Source organism: Arachis stenosperma, chromosome 5 (assembly GCF_014773155.1).
Source record: "Arachis stenosperma cultivar V10309 chromosome 5, arast.V10309.gnm1.PFL2, whole genome shotgun sequence".
NCBI classification, from domain to species: Eukaryota; Viridiplantae; Streptophyta; class Magnoliopsida; order Fabales; family Fabaceae; genus Arachis; species Arachis stenosperma.
This window is the reverse complement of record NC_080381.1, coordinates 11,563,960-11,580,503: the sequence shown is the minus strand read 5'-3', so window position 1 is coordinate 11,580,503 and position 16,544 is coordinate 11,563,960. Positions and strand designations below refer to the sequence as shown.

General features: G+C 36.8%; 2 protein-coding genes across 3 annotated transcripts; one reads left to right on the top strand and one right to left on the bottom strand.

Annotated features, from left to right (window-relative positions):
- The first annotated feature begins 7,432 nt into the window (after positions 1 to 7,432).
- On the top strand, positions 7,433 to 8,367 carry LOC130982923 (uncharacterized). 2 transcript variants are annotated; one of them, XM_057907067.1, is made up of 3 exons: positions 7,433 to 7,704; positions 7,826 to 7,959; positions 8,097 to 8,348. In XM_057907067.1, exons 1-3 carry the CDS (start codon positions 7,499 to 7,501, stop codon positions 8,102 to 8,104), a joined length of 348 nt encoding a protein of 115 aa, XP_057763050.1. In that variant the 5' UTR covers positions 7,433 to 7,498; the 3' UTR covers positions 8,105 to 8,348. The 2 variants fall into 2 exon arrangements, with proteins under 2 accessions (XP_057763050.1, XP_057763049.1); XM_057907066.1 differs by having other exon boundaries at positions 7,434 to 7,704; positions 8,080 to 8,367.
- An 866-nt stretch (positions 8,368 to 9,233) lies between these two features.
- LOC130981798 (succinate dehydrogenase [ubiquinone] flavoprotein subunit, mitochondrial) lies at positions 9,234 to 14,690 on the bottom strand. Its single transcript, XM_057905506.1, has 16 exons — positions 14,249 to 14,690; positions 13,847 to 14,014; positions 13,296 to 13,383; positions 12,845 to 12,991; positions 12,622 to 12,762; positions 12,271 to 12,355; positions 12,058 to 12,151; positions 11,900 to 11,963; positions 11,641 to 11,784; positions 11,112 to 11,299; positions 10,716 to 10,890; positions 10,466 to 10,636; positions 10,306 to 10,375; positions 10,089 to 10,209; positions 9,968 to 10,005; positions 9,234 to 9,603 (listed from the first exon to the last, which is right to left on the bottom strand). The coding sequence occupies exons 1-16, from the start codon at positions 14,345 to 14,347 to the stop codon at positions 9,501 to 9,503; spliced, it is 1,896 nt and encodes a 631-aa protein (XP_057761489.1). The 5' UTR covers positions 14,348 to 14,690; the 3' UTR covers positions 9,234 to 9,500.
- Between the last annotated feature and the right edge of the window lie 1,854 nt (positions 14,691 to 16,544).

The following is a 16,544-nucleotide window of genomic DNA, read 5'->3' as shown; positions in this document are numbered from 1 at the left end:
AACAAATCCTTTTTTCGGTAGAAATAATGAATTTTCAAATGCCGAAAAATGTCACACTCCCAACAACATTAAAACCATATGAGGGGTTCTACGACCCCAAAACCTACAGCACTAAATTTTAATCCATGATATTTTTAAATGGCGATTCTGATTCAATCTTATGTCGTTCCTTTCCAACTTTTTTGGACGGAGCTGCTTTATTATGGTTTTCTAGTTTGCCTGCAGGTTTAATTTTCAGCTTTAAAGAGTTTGTCAACCTATTCATCAACCATTTTGCAGCCTCAAAGATCTACGTCCATAACTCTGATTTCATCATCACCATCAAGCAAGGCCAATATGAGAGCTTGAAATATTACATGACAAGGTTTGTCACGATAGCAATGAAAATTCCTTATCTCAGTCTGAATGTGCACCTACATGCCCTGAAGAGCGGTCTCCACCCGGGAAGATTCCAGGAGACTAATGCAGTCACTAAATCTAAAACATTAATTGAGTTCCGAGATAAAGCATCAGAGCAGATAGAGATTGAAAAACTCAGAGAAGCTAGAAAAGCCGAAAAGCAAACACGTCGAAGAGAAGAGGACAAACATGGAAACCAAATCAAATACAAGAACAAAAGAATCCATTCAAGTTGACACTGATGTTTGACTTATATACAAAGTTCAATAGGAAAGGAGAAGAGATGATAAAAGAAATCCTAAGATCATAAAACCATACAGCAGAGCAGGAACTTATCAAGATCAGAAGTATGTGGACAAGAATAAGTAATGCACATTCCATCAAAAGTTTGGCCATACAACCGATGAATGTGTAGTAGCCAAAGACATATTAGAAAGACTGGCAAGACAAGGATTGGTGGACAAATACGTCAACGACAGAATTCAAAAATACATAACAAGCCCTGCAACAGATCAACCAAACTTTAACTTAACATCCAAAGACAAAGGGAAATGGATTACTCCACCTGAACTTCCCAGAAGAGGAGTCATTAAATACATTTTAGGAAGTTTTGTAGGGGGAATCATCAGCTCGGCTAGAAAATGAAGTTAGGAATAATGCTAACCATGGAAGGATCTTCGTCAACACAACAGCAAACCCTCCCCACCAATCACATTTCCTTTTATGCATTGGGTTTCAAGTCACAATGCCCAAACTTAGATGATCATGTTGTCATCTCAGTAAACATTGGGGACCTGACAGTTAGAAAGGTCTTACTTGATCCAGGAAGCAATGCCGATATATTATTCCACTCAACTTTTCAAAAGATGCAGCTTAACAAAAAAGCTCTACAGCCTTCAACCAGGGAATTGGTAGGCTTCTTTGGAGAAAGATTTCCCGTGACAGGTTATGTTTGGTTAAGACCTAGACTAGGAAAGCATCCATGCTCGAAAATCCTAGATATTCAATTCTTAGTGGTTAACTGCGTCAGCCCTTATAATGTTATTTTTGAATGACCATTCCTTAATTCTTTCGGAACTATTGTTTCTACAATTCACCTATGTGTAAAGTTTCATGTGTAGAACAACATCGTTGCAATTGTACATGCCAACTATATAGATGCAAGACAATGTTGCAAATGCAGGTTTAAAATTGAGACCACCATCAACAGAACAATTCAATAGGTCAACTTTGTCTAGAATACAGACGACATCCCAGCCCTAGCCGAGCTTGACCCCCAAGACATCTCTAGCCGACCAACACCAATGGATGAGTTGCACAAGGTACAACTCACTGAATTTGAATTATGTGAAAATCTTGTGATTAGATGGAATAGAGCTTGTATGGATTGATTGTGGGGTGAGACAGAGCTAGTCCGGTGAAATTTTGGCGCGGGGTTGAACTCCTTGGATCGCTTTGGTATGGAATTGGTGGAGTTTGAGCCGATGAAGGTGAGAATTGCCGAAAAAGAGTTTTCGAGGTTGAGACCGCCATCAACGAAGATACAAGTCTTAATTTCAGATAGGCATTGTATAAAACTTTGTGAAAACCTAGGTTAACTTCCCCTAGGTTAGTGTTAAATGAAAATGATTGATGATGTACTCGAAGAATGATTTAGGATAAATGGTGAATTGTGAATTAATTAGTTATGTAAATTTGGTGTTTGATGAGTGCTATGTCATAGTATGAATGGAATTGAATATATATAATTGATTTGGTGTGGTATGATTGCCTATATTGGCAATTGATATGAAAATTGGGCCGAAGACCGAGATAGGGTGAGATATCCCCTATAAGGTAAGTCATGGTAAGTGATGAATTTGCCATGAGTGAATTGTTGATTGGAATAATGAGGATTTGGTTGTGTGATTGGATTGTTAATGTGATTATTGATAAAAAAAACTTATGAAATTGGAAGGAGTATGACTGTATGGTTGACCTTTCTTGATTAGGTGTGGAATAGAGATAAGATGAAAAATGAGTTTGAAATGCATAGAAGTGGTTTTAGAATGGTTTGAAAATGAATTTAACTGAATTTTGACCAACTTTGATGCGTCATAACTTGGTGCTCGAAGCTTGGATTTGTGTAAAATTTATCTTAAATTGAAGCTAATGAAAAGAACTTTAAAATGGTTTAAGAATGGAAGAAATCAAAATTTTATAAAGAAAGATATAAACAAATAAAAATCAGTATCTGAAACTTTGTAGAAAACCAAAATTTCTGGTTTGCATGCCCACGCAAACTATGGTGTGTGCACACAGCACAGAATGGGCAAAAAGGCTCATGCGTACGCACGAGGTGTGAGCATATGCACAACAAGAAAGTTTTGCAAGGCGTGCATACATATGAGACGGGAACTGCCTTTTAGTGTGTGCGTGTGCATAGCAGTGTGCATACATACAGGCCCTGTTTTTGTGAATAAGTTCTATTTTTTACTGTTAGGCCTTTTTGGCATGCTTGTAGACTCTAAATGAACCCCGATAACTCATTTTTAATCCTGGATAGGGTATGACTAAGTCCAATGAACTAAATTAATTATTCTCGAATTAACCACTTAGTCAACCGGACAAGACATTGCAGGGATGGCGATTTTATTCCGTCCGCGGTGAGGATAGAGGTTCTATCCCGCTCACATGTTAAGGAATTGGAAAAATTGATATATAATTGGGGGTTTACAAATTCAATTGATGAAATGGATAACTAATTGTGGGGTAATGAGCTAAATTACCTATTAATTACTAAAAGACACCATAATGACTGCATGGCCTAATTGGCTATAGTGGCAAGGTCTGGGTGATGGAGCTCGTGTATTAATTGAATATCTATATATTTATGGCAAGGTTTGGGTGTTATCCCACTTGCGTATTGAATTAAATTTGTTTTGGCACTTGCATTAAGTAAGGACGGAAGTCTCATCCCGTTTGTTTCATGGTTACGATGTGACGTGGGAACGGCGATACGTAACGCCCACGTTCTCTCGGATGAAAGGTGAGATGACACTATTTGTTGATGTGAGACAAGACTCTCTATTGTTTGACACGTTTATACCTCTGGGAGAAGGTGAGATGGCGCTCCCCATTGAGTTAATGGTACCATGATTAATAATTCCTCCCGGGGATGCGCTTCGAGAGACCGATCTGGTGTGTCAACCGGATTTTGTGTCGGATTTGGCGTAATAACTGACACATGAGCTCATGGCCAGTAGGACAAGCATGCATCATCTATATTTATGTGACATTGTTTGAGTATGCTCATTGTATTTGGTTTACCTATGTAATTAATTTCCTGCTTAACTGCTATTTGCCCTATTTGATGTATTTGTCTTTTTGCGCTTGATTTCACTACTTGTGTTTGCTATTATTATTAAACAAATTACTGAACACTGAATTACTAAGTTGGAACCTTTGTAATATTGAGAAGACTAATGACTTGCATGGAGAGGAATTGAAAATCTGAGATCACTTATTAGCTGAGATTTAGTTTTTGATTACCCTGTTTGGTTTAGAAAGTACCCTAAACTTGAGCTTTAGGTTGATTGGAGTATGAGATTGTCTAGTGGGTTCATATCTTTTTACATAATCTCTATTTGGAATTATTACCCTATTGGGAACCTTTTGATTCTAACCCGTTTTGAGAATTGTTTATTTTACAGATGCAGGATGTGATGCAACTCATTGAGCGTGCTGATTTTCTCTCGGAAGCGAATACCGTCCTTTGGGATTTTCCATTTTGCTTTAGATGTTATTGTTCTCTACTTTTGTATATTGTAACTATATATATCCTTTTGAATCCTACGTATGTATGTATTTATATGCGCGCGTGTGTGTACGTTTCATTCATTTCTGTTTGTTGACGCTTGCTATCTTCAATGTTTCAAGTGCAATACGATTTTTATTTTGTTATCTTTCTTCACATGATCCTAGCTATATTACTATCTTTCAAATATATGTATGTATTTTGCTTTTAGACGTCGTAATGTGTTACCACCCCTGATTTACGACTATAGCGTAAGGTTTTGTATGGTAGGGTGTTACATATTTAGATACTGATGCATCCAGAAGATCACGAAAAAACCAGATTCATAACTGATCACGGTAATTTTTGCTATAAAGTAATGCCTTTTGGACTTAAAAACCCAGGAGCAACATATCAGAGGCTGATGGATAAGGTCTTCAAAGATCAAATTGGACGGAATATGGAAGTTTACATCGATGATATGGTAGAAAAATTAGAATCGGAAGAAACCCACCAGGCCAACCTTCACGAAGCGTTTCAGCAACTACTAAAATACAATATAAGGCTAAACCCAGAAAAAATGTGCATTCGGGGTACATGGTGGCAAATTCCTCGACTTCATGTTAACACACCCTCTGCTTAGCCAAGAGTTTGACCCTGACATGTCTTATGACACACTGCTATCCAAGCTTCACTTCACCGCGGCAGATGCCAGTATCCTTTTCCGACTTCTCCTATGAACGTGGCAGAGCCGATACCGGAGTCTGCGATCATTGATATACCTGAGTATTGACCATAGTTCAACACCGATGAGGATCAAGTGGTCTCCGATATACCTATGCTCAATGCTCCACCACCATCCTCTGCAGCCGATCCAGGGTTCGATGGGCCAGGGGTTCCCGAGAGCTTTGGGTCGACACCTTCATCAGATTATAGCTAGAGGCATGGATTGATCAGATGATAGAGGACCTGTACTCTAGTTCTTTCAAGATCGGAGAGGAGGACTCCACGGAGGATGCCAACAGCAGCAACATCACAGGCACATCAGAGTGATTCTCTCACTTCAACATAATGTGGTCCTTGCCCTCACTCTGGATAGACTTTGTAGAGGGCTAGCTCTTTTGTATATATTTAATAAGTAGAATGGGTCCTAGATTAGGGTGGCTCTTGTGAGCCGAGGCCTATAAGTATAAATAATAGAGTATATACATAGAATAATAAGTAGTTAAGTATGAACTTAGGTTATGTAATAAACTAAGCCTAATGGCGTTTCATGTATGATATGATTATGCTTTGCTATGCTTATTTGTTCTTTGTATTATCTGCTTAACTTACATTTATTCCGACATATTTTACTAGATATGTGATTCTTGACTAATGTTATAGCCTCATATGTATATATGTAATATATGGTCTAGAGTTACCAAAGTCAATTGAATAGTAGCGCCTAGCTGCTAGCCTTAGTCATGACGGGCTATAAATTGGATCGTTACACCCCTATAACAGCTCTGTTGTCTAACCTATACACAATAGTCTCGAAGCAATTATGCAACAAACAAATGGTAAGACCAGACTAAATGAAAAATAAACGACCATATAATTAAGATACTATAGTATCTACCTGCATATACTTTCCAATACTCTCTCTTTCCACGTTCTTCAATAACCTCACGTCGCTAGCATGTTGGATGACCTTATCAGATAGCTCCGCAATAGGAAACTGTTCACTCCATAAAGACTGTGCACCGACACCATCGATGAAACCATGAAGCCCCTTTTGCCTGTCAAAAATAGATCTACCTCCCATTCCCACATCTAACTCCTCCTCAGAAAGAATCTCTTAAGACTTCTGTGAGTCAAACCATTTTCTCTTTCACCTGGTGAATAGGACGAGCACTTATCTGAGCAGCATCAGTACCAACCTCTTTAACCACACCAAAAGCAAGACCCTCTTTGTCAACTTTCTTTTTTTGGCTTAGAAAAGACTGCAAACGAAAAGTGGTCAAATTCGGAATCCTTCCACCTACAACACAACCAAAAATACACATATCAAAATAACATTATTGTACAACAAACTCCCTGAAACCATTCACTTACCTATATAATCCTCTAGTTCCTTCTTATCTGATTCCACTTTTAACAACTCACAAATCGACAACAATTTTTCTACTACAAAATAATCTATCAAGAAATCCAAAAATAAATTTTTCTCATCACTCCTCACGGTAGCCTCCAATATTTGTCTTTCAAATTTACGTAATTGCATTCTTTTAAATATGAAGACGCAAATACATTATTGTTTTATATATTTATAGAAACTGCTACTGATAGTAGCGGTTTATGTAAACACATAATCCACTATAGCCAGCCGCGGATTACATGGATTACATGCAAATGGGAAAACACAGAAATCGCTAGAGGCTATTGCGGTTTCTGTTTATTGATGCTTGGCCAGTAGCGATTTATGTGTATTGAAAGACGTGCGTAAATCGCCAGAGACTATAGTAGTTTACGTGGAGAGTGAATGCCTATATAAACCGTTATTTTATATATCTTAGTCTAGAAATATGACAGTCTCTAATAGTTTTTGTGTTTTCCTATTTGCATGTAATTATCACTACCAGTAGTAATTTTTATAGATACATAAAACAATGTATTTACGTCTTTATATTTAAAAAATACAATTACATAAATTTAAAGAACAAACAATTTATGTAAATATTACATAAATTGCCCTGAAATTTATATTTATACTTTTCATTTATAGTATTCTTAGTTTGAAAATCCCAAATCTATGCAATAAAAAATAGAATAGGATATTGCGTAAACCAAACCTCTTAGACTTTCCTCGAGGTCAAGATTATATCATATCTTTGATCTTTGATTGTAGAAAAAAAAAAAAAATCAAGACTATATCCTTGACCACACGTTAAAAATTAACATTGAAAAATAACTCTGAATTTGTGATCATCTTTAGGATGTGCAACCAACGATGACCAGTGCAACAATTCAAGAACAATCTATTCTTAAAGATCGGTTTAACCGCCTTAATGCACTTAAATAAAAAAACTTATCCTTACACCTGGGAGATGCTACTTCAGCACTCAGTAGAACGTGGCAGTGGCTCAGTTGAAAATTGGAGAGCATGCAACCACGCAAGGGTTTATGTTAAGGACACGCGTCAAATTGCACCACGTGTCTTGTCATGAACATACTAGATTTTCCTGAAACGCGTGCACTTATACCAATAACCAAATTCTAACACTCTGCACTCTGCACTCTGCTATAAGTTTCTAACATGTATGCGCACAAGAAAAAATAAACATGCTTCACGCTATCAAGACGGTTCTGACGTATTCACCTGCGGCTTCATCAGTACCACGATCTCTCTCTTGCAACCGTGGTCGGGAAGTTTCTGTCGTTAGATTTTGCACCCGCCCAGAAGCAGAAACTGATCATAGTGATCATAACATGGACAAGAAGAAAGATCAGAACCCAAGCGAGGAAGCTGCTGCAACTACCGAAGACGGGTTAGTTCAAATAATATTATAATAATATGATCTGAATAGAATATTGAAAATTATTTGGCTTTAATTTAAATAATTTGTATATCGATGAGACTATATATATTGATGTGTACGTGGATTAAAGGGATGTGATGTCTCATCCGTTTGGGGAAGCGTATGCTACGAGGTGCGATGAAGAAGGATTTGGAGGAACTTACGGTGGGAACCAATCTCTTCCCAAGACTGAGACGGATAAGTTCATCGATGAAAACCACCCAGGTTTGATAATAACCTGCTATATTTATATATGAACCGTAGCTTTTTGTTGGTTTTGATTGCGTTGCTTATTGAATATTTGTTAATGAAAATGATTTGTGTCCTCTACTGATGTTTGTGAAGCTTATGACAAGACGCAGGGGAGTGAGGTGAAGGAGAAGGAAAAAGGGAGGCATCAACCTAGCGCCAACTCCTAGCTTATTCATCTTTTTTGTACTTCAAGCTTCTATTTTCATGTTTCGAACTCTCCTCGACTTGGCTTCTTTTCTTGCTCTGCTTTCTCTTTTAATTATTCCATATATAAATTATAGAGTTATGTTAAGTGGTGGCTGATTTTCGTGGTTGACTTTGGTTTACAAATAATTATTTTTGTAAATTATATATGAGCATAAATTAATGGATTGTTATCTTCTGTATATTGCACATTTATGGCATGCAGGATGTTCAACACCTCCATCTCTTTCTTTTTCTTTTTTTTTTTTTTCCGGTTGATTTTAGTTATGAATTTATGATCATAAGAGTACGAAGGAGCGAAAGGAGAAAAATAAAGAATAAATAACTGTCGTGCATTATACTGAAATGACGAACAAAATTGTACGTGATTAAAATTCTTCGAAGTTGCTGCGACCTTACTGTCTCTATCTCTACTTGTCAACGGGAAAATAGTAGCCACTTTGGGAAGGGCATAAGCATATGATCATATGCGAGTTCAGGAAACTTGAATACAAGTTTAATCGCGGATGTTGCGGCGTATTCTATCCCATGAGCCGTATCTTCGGCCGCCTCCCCATGACCACCTCCAAGTGACCTATTAGAATTCTCAAAAGCTTCTTTCCCTCCATCCCCACAGGGGCGGTGAATCCATAGCTGTCTCGGCTGTTCGGAATAGGAGAGCACTCGTTTTGGTATGCTACAGGCTTTTGTTCGACAATCAGATATTTCATTTTATGACATGGGCTTGGTTCGTTTGAAAACTGGGATGTTCTCAAATTGTATATATTTCCTACTCGATACTAGTCGCAGAATGTGGAACCCCAAGAGGGAAAGAGTAAAATGTTTGCAGGCATTTCTTTGCTTTTAAGTTATAATCGGAGCTGATTAAAACCAGGTTCATACAGTTCATCGCATATCCCCTTCCGCTTTAGGCTTCGAGAAAAACGCATGTAGAACTTGTTTAACTTTCGAGTCTTCAATTAGAAGTTCCTAGGGAGTTGAACAAAACTGGTTAAAATGTAGCCTCACTTGTAAGGAAATGCTACAAGTTTAGGGAGCCATGATAGCAACCAAAAACGTGCTGAAGCGTCATTTGGCAGGCCATATACACTCAGAAAACTTATTATCCACATACAAAACCAGTAACTGGAATTGTATTTGCTATTATTTTCTGCTACAAATACAGTGTCTACTGCGGATGCCGCATCGATGAATAATGCAACAATTATCATAAAAAATCAACAAGCATCTACGGCGATTTATTGCATCTTTTTTCAAGTTGCACCAGTCATTCCTCGGTGGAGCAAATACGCCTAAACCGTACAAGTAAATTAATACACACGAGCTTTGGGAGGGAATGACTCAACCTCATCATCTAGTGTATTCATGTGCACCGGCCTGTAGTCCAACCGGACCTTCTCCTTCTCCCAATACCTGCAAATTGATGCAGTAAGAGTCATCACACCAAATTCATGTTAGCGAACTCGACTCAAACTTTTAGAATGGTTTCTTGATAATTGCAACACCCTTATTTCAAGTCCAAATATAGTTTAGTTTTACGATCAAGGTGAATAGTTTTCCCTACTGATGCGTAATGAAACCTAGCCATTGCACATTCTAATTAGTTCCCACTAGTTAACTGCAGATGTTGTTTTCCACTTCTCCTCAAACCAAATAAGGCCAGTAGATTCAAGGTTCCTACTAGAAACGAGACACGACTTCATCTCTACTTAAGTTCCTACTCCCATGAACAGAAAATCTGTAGAGAGAAAAGTTGCAGTATTGGCAAACAACTTACCCCAAAGTGTGTTTCATCCAGTTCTCATCATCTCTTTTCTGCACAATAGAAAGCAAGAAATTCAGTTACATTCTTCATCTTTATAATATTCGTCAATAACACGAGAGAAAAGGAAACCAACCGTGAAATCCTCACGGGCATGAGCTCCTCTGCTTTCTTTCCTGGCTTCAGCTGAGTGCATTGTGATGCAGGCATTAATCAAAAGGTTTTCCAACTCAATAGTCTCAATCAGGTCGGAGTTCCTGTGAATGTTTAACGAATAAATTTTACAATGAACAAGCAGGTCCTTAGAAATATAAGAATTCAGAAATATTCAATATTTGGAAAAACAATTTTACCAAATTAAACTCCGGTCCTTCAACTTGACATCATGGAAGCTCTCCCACGCTTTATCAATTAATTGGCAACCTAGAACGCATGAAATAAAGTTCAGAGGACGAAGATATCGACACAGGCCTTGCACACTATAGAACACAACTGGCGAGAAAATGGATTTACCTTCTGCTAATGTGTCTTGTGTACGGAATACAGCAGCATTATTTTGCATTATCCGTTGCATATTTAACCTAATTTTCGCTGTTGGCAATGAACCATTTGAATTTCTCAACTTGTCCAGCCAGGCAATTGTTTTCTGACCAGCGTCACTCTCTAAAGGTTTTTGTTTTCCTCCTGTGCATGTAAAATTTTTGAAGTATTAGATTCAATTCAGTGCAAAGTCACACAGCCCATTACAGATAAAGAATCTTGCCTGGCCTATGGATTTCTGCAACCCTATTTGCACAAGCTCTGCCAAAAACTACAATATCCAGAAGTGAATTGGCACCAAGCCTATTGGCTCCATGCACCGACGCACAAGCTGCTTCTCCAGCAGCCATCAATCCAGGAACTACTGCATCTGGGTTGTCACCTTTAATGGTAACCACCTGCATAATTGGCATAAGATCATCACAAATGATATGGATATCATCGTCCTAACAAACCCAAGCAATAACGTGCGTAGATATACCAGTAATCAATATGTAGCCAGGATAGTATGAATAATTATCCATGGTTCTTTTCTTTTTTACTTGATATATTTCAAAATTTCAATATTTCAATATTTCAATTAGAAATCATACTCAAAAAACTGATTTTAACTTCATACCTCTCCATGATAGTTTGTAGGTATACCACCCATGTTATAATGCACAGTGGGCAAAACAGGAATGGGTTCCTTTGTAACATCCACACCAGCAAAAATAGCAGCTGTTTCCGATATTCCAGGAAGTCTCTCCTTGAGCACATCTGGGGGTAAGTGATTCAAGTGGAGATAGATGTGATCTTTCAAGGGTCCTGCAAATAATTTTTACAATTAATAAGCTTAATTAAGAAGAAAAAGAACATTAAACTATCTAACTAAAACAGAAGAAAAATTATTTTCTAATTCCCGATAAAAAATATCAAGGTCATGATTCTCATGAATAATTCATTCGTTTATTAGGAATGGAAAAAAAAAAAGATGACCCTCTAGAAAAGATTGAAGAAAACTTGGCATTTAGTTTATACAAATCATTATGCTTAAAACAGGGTACCCCTCAAGTAATACTGTGATAGTATGGCAGGACTCGGACTTCTTATATATTAATGAACAGTTTATAGTGAAACATGGATAAATCAATATGAATCCACCATACCTACACCACGACCTTCCCGAATCTCCATAGTCATTGATCTTGAAACTACATCTCTTGATGCAAGATCCTTTGCAGTGGGAGCATATCGTTCCATAAATCGCTCACCTTCACTATTTCTTAAAATTCCACCTTCACCCCGGGAACCTAAAGTTTCAAAAATATGATGAGAAACACACTATTCCAACGTAATTGGATAAGGCACATTTTGAGGTACAATATAAAGAAACTCAAGGTTGCAAATATAACTTAAACTACCAACCTTCTGTGATAAGGCAACCTGCTCCATATATACCTGTTGGGTGAAACTGCACAAACTCCAAATCCTGCAGATTTTACAATGAAAGAATGTAAATGATTAAGACAAACAACATATGATAAATATTACAAAGTACAGAAGGAAAAAAGGTGGGGAAGAACCTCGAGAGGGAGTCCAGCACGTGCAACCATGGCATTACCATCTCCAGTACATGTATGTGCAGAGGTTGCGGAAAAATATGCTCTACCATAACCCTGAAGCAAATCAAAACAAAAGATCTCATGTATCCATAATGAGTGAAGTACACCGTATTTCTTCTTTTATAAAAAAAATTAAGAAAATCCCTATCAAATATCTTGAAAAAGACATGTTACCCTGTTGCCAAAATTGTTGAAGCAGCTTGAAACCGATGTAATGTTCCGTCCTCCAAATTCAAGGCAATTACTCCTTGGCAACTTCCTACATATCCAATAGGGAAATTGGTTAAGTTTGCCACCACCTTCAAAACAAAAATTTAATGTTGTCCACTTTTTTTCACCACCTCATATATGTTTGAGAAAGCAATTAACATCGCTAACAAGAGTAAAATAAGATATATAATGCATAGAGAACAAGTTGTGTCACACGTATAAAAATTGCTCATATGGCCTAATGAACACTAAGGCCCTGAAATGTTAATTGATGGTGAAATACATAAAACAAACTTGTTTTCAGCAACAACTCACCGTCACTATTCATTATAAGGTCCAATGCAAAATACTCCACAAAAAACTGTGTATTATGTCTCATAGCCTGGCCATAAAGAGTGTGCAACAAAGCATGTCCAGTTCGATCAGCGGCACATGCACATCGGTAGGCCTGACCACCTGTATCATGGCAACAAAGGAATTCCAGGTCAGAACTCTTCTCAAAAGTAAAAAAGCCAACCATACTCCAAAATGAATTTACCCTTTCCAAAGTTCAAGCTTTGACCACCAAATGCACGCTGATATATTTTTCCATCCTCTGTACGGGAAAATGGTAATCCATAATTCTCAAGCTCAATGACTGCTTTTGGTGCTTCCCTACACATATACTGGATGGCATCTTGATCTCCTGTAGAACATAGAGCTTGCATTGAGAATCAAGAAATGAAAAAGCATACCAAAAGAAAATGTTTATTCTTATGTTCTCATGGTTGCACAAGCACCTAAGGATTCTTGTAGAAAACAGCTAAAGTTCTTTTGAGGATTTTAAGAAAACAACAAGAGGACCTATCTTCTCCATAGGAGAAAGAACTTTTTTCTAAAGGCAAATGAATCCCAGCATGCAGTGATATTAGTAAGAACAAACTGTTTAATCATTTAAACTTCGTAGGATATAATGAATATAAAAAACTTCCGAGAACAGGAGTGTATACCTAGCCAATCACTTCCCTTGACAGTGTCATACATGTGCCACCTCCAGTCATCTTCAGTCATATTTCCCAATGCAGCATTTATACCGCCCTATACAGATTTTTTATTCTTATGAATTAGTACTGCTAGTATATACACCAAGCAAGAATGCTTGATTAATGATGTCAACTTTAGATACTTTGGTGCGTCATCAAATACATTTTATTTCATAATTGTACATCAGACAAGAAAATATGCTATTGGATAATTTCAAAATCAATTTATTTTTCAAAGCATCAAAGTACAGTTGACACATAGCTGATTGAATCCCCGTGCATCATTTATAACAGCAATCTATGCTATAAAGTGTCGTCCATCAAAAATTGCTATGAAGTGTAAAACAAGGATGAAATGATGCCACAATAATAATCTCCAACTCACCGGAACAAATCACACAGAGAACTCATATAAAAAAGCTACATCAAGCAGACCAATATCATAATACCAATGCGTGGAGACTTGTCTTAAAAAACAAATGCGAAAAGGAGCTGGCAAAGGATCAAGTACGTGATACCTGAGCTGCAACAGTGTGAGAACGAGTTGGGAAGAGCTTGGTGATGCAAGCAGTGTTGAATCCATGCTCGGAAAGTCCAATAGCAGCTCTCAACCCAGCGCCACCAGCACCTACCACAACAGCATCATACTTATGATCCACCACCGTGTACGACGAGTTCCCTCCGCTCTACACAACAAAAATAACAAATCGATTCGGTTTCAGCAAATCAAATCAAATAGATAACAAAAAATACAATAAAATCAAATCCAGCTGACGCAAAGCCGGAAACAAAATCAAACAGATGAAATAGGTCAAAGAAAGAAGGGATATGTTAAAAAGGAACAGCTGAAGTGATTAATCAAGTAAAGGAAAAATGAAACACAGAAAACCTAAAAGAGAGTAAGGAGATAGAATTCTTACAGAGAAGAATCTAGAAAAGTGAGATCTAAGAGAGTGATTAGGTGTGGATCCGTCGGAGGGTGGAGGAACACGAAGTCGACGAGCGACGCACCGCCACATTTCCGCAGCTCAATGTATGCAACTTATTCGATTTCGGAGTGTGTATGGAAACTCTGAGATGTGAATTTATGTCTCGGCGTGTGCCTATATAAGTCCCCCAAGCCTTGGTTTGCGTTTATTTTATTTTAACCAATTCCTCTTGCTTTTCCTTTTTCTCTTGCTATATATGCATGGGGGTTGTGCTCTGTGACTTGTGGGGCATGTTTTCACGGCGCTGCCAAGTGATACGTGTACAGCTTAATACATGCGAAGAAATAGCACTATCAATTTTGACTCTCATTAAGTGCCACTAATTCGATCATTACTCAATTCATTAGCCTAACTACATCTATTTGTTGATTTCATTCTGGATTATACTTTTTTTTCCCAAAATTTTCATGTCTGCGACTGTTATTGTTCCATGTCTGCACAGAGCTCTCAGGACTATGTGTTCGTTTTTAGGCCACGATTCATGTGTAGATGGCGTGTGGATCTTCAAATGCATTATTTTCATTTTATTGGATATAATATTTTACTTATTTAATGCACCGTGTCTTTGATTAGGATGAAATTAATTAGCCAATTAGGAGTGGTTTAACTGTTTAAGCGGCGTGATAAACATTTTTTTTTTTTTGCGGTGAGCAAAGTTGGATTTTACTAATTAGCTCCAATCAATTAAGAATTCAAAAGATAATGAGACAGAATATATAATAGTAATAAAAAGCGAAAGCATTGTCATTTAATTACAAGGAAAATAACACTTTTTTTGTCAACGAAAAATACCAGGTTAACAACTTAAGTAGTTAACATCAAATCATTTTACTCTTTTAAATCATTTTTTTTGTCAACGAAAAATCATTTTTTTTTAGACTTCAATGTCACTCCAATATTCATTTTTTGAGACTCAGGTATAGGGCTTCATAAAGACCAAAAATTTAAAGGATATCCATGGAAAGACCGGTTGAAGTAATTTAACATATTAGAACCCAAAATCTTATTGTACGAAGAAGCGGACTTGTTATAGTATAGTCCAATATCTAACTAATTAGCACATCATGTTTTGCTTTTGACAATACGGGTGAAAGAAAGGATATATATTAAGACCCAAACCAACCCCACCCGGGCCCCCTTTTTTTTAAAAAAAAAACTAGGAAAAAATTTTTTGGTAGAAAGAAAGAAGAAAACATATTTTTGGTAGAAAGAAAGACGAAAACATTAATGTTAATTGTTGTATATGATTGTTTTTTGGGTCAGAAGCTATAGTGTTTAAGCGAGTGAAATTACCGGATAAAGGCATTGGTTCTCCTACTGGAGTGGGCCTGGCTTGTATTCGCTTAAGCTATACTAAATTTAACCGACACACCCAAAAAAAAAAAGACTATGTTCAATTTTCTGATTGGTGAATGACAAAAAAAAAAAGTCTAATTGCTGTTAAATATCCCCCGCCCCCAAAATCTCTATCTACTTCTTGTTTATCGGTTAAGTTAGAGAAAGTTTAACAAGCTAGTATTTTTATTAAAATTTAGTTCGTACTTAATAAGCAGATAAAAAGTGAATATTTTTATATCATTGAATAAAATTTCACACCATTAAAAATATTAATAATGATTAATTAAAATTATAAATCACAAAACTTGTTAGTTTCATAGCACTCTTTATTTAGTTACGTTAAATTCTCTGATAGAACATCAGTGTTTCGGGCACGGTCCTAGGAATAGAAACATGCACTCTATTTATGGGTATTCTACTTGACCTATATTTGATCGGATAGGATTGTCAATACAATCCAATAGATAGGGTGTATGTAGGATTTTCGTGCGAGTTAGGTAGAGTGTGAATTGAGCCTCAATCCTATCCTCACCTTATATATGTATATATTATATACTTATATAAAAATATATATTAAGTGGATGTTGAACTAAAGATCTCTTACTAAATGTAAAAAATACTTAGTCACTAAGAGAAGATCATTAATTGATAATTTAGTATTTTTTTACATAAAAATAAATTCTATTTTAAATTATCATCAAGTTATATAATAATGTTGCATCTTTTTTTGTAACCCGAAGATATCCGCAGATTAAAAACGGATAGAATTAGAATTAAGATATTCTCAATCTAGTAGTAGAATAAAATTGAGTTTAAATCTAAAATTAGGGTTAAATCCAAATCCTATTCTACCATATTCATCGCAACTCCTACACGACGGTACTTGTGT

What these genes read in the sequence shown, in the direction of transcription:
- LOC130981798 (XM_057905506.1), bottom strand. Translation starts at nt 14,347, where the DNA reads ATGTGGCGGTGCGTCGCTCGTCGACTTCGTGTTCCTCCACCCTCCGAC. An exon ending in AGGTTGCCTTATCACAGAAG is followed by an intron (nt 11,785 to 11,899) that starts GTTGGTAGTTTA and finishes TTGAAACTTTAG; the next exon opens with GTTCCCGGGGTGAAGGTGGA. An exon ending in ATGCCCGTGAGGATTTCACG is followed by an intron (nt 10,006 to 10,088) that starts GTTGGTTTCCTT and finishes TCTATTGTGCAG; the next exon opens with AAAAGAGATGATGAGAACTG.
- LOC130982923 (XM_057907066.1), top strand. Translation starts at nt 7,499, where the DNA reads ATGCTTCACGCTATCAAGACGGTTCTGACGTATTCACCTGCGGCTTCA. An exon ending in GCTGCAACTACCGAAGACGG is followed by an intron (nt 7,705 to 7,825) that starts GTTAGTTCAAAT and finishes CGTGGATTAAAG; the next exon opens with GGATGTGATGTCTCATCCGT. An exon ending in CATCGATGAAAACCACCCAG is followed by an intron (nt 7,960 to 8,079) that starts GTTTGATAATAA and finishes ATGTTTGTGAAG; the next exon opens with CTTATGACAAGACGCAGGGG.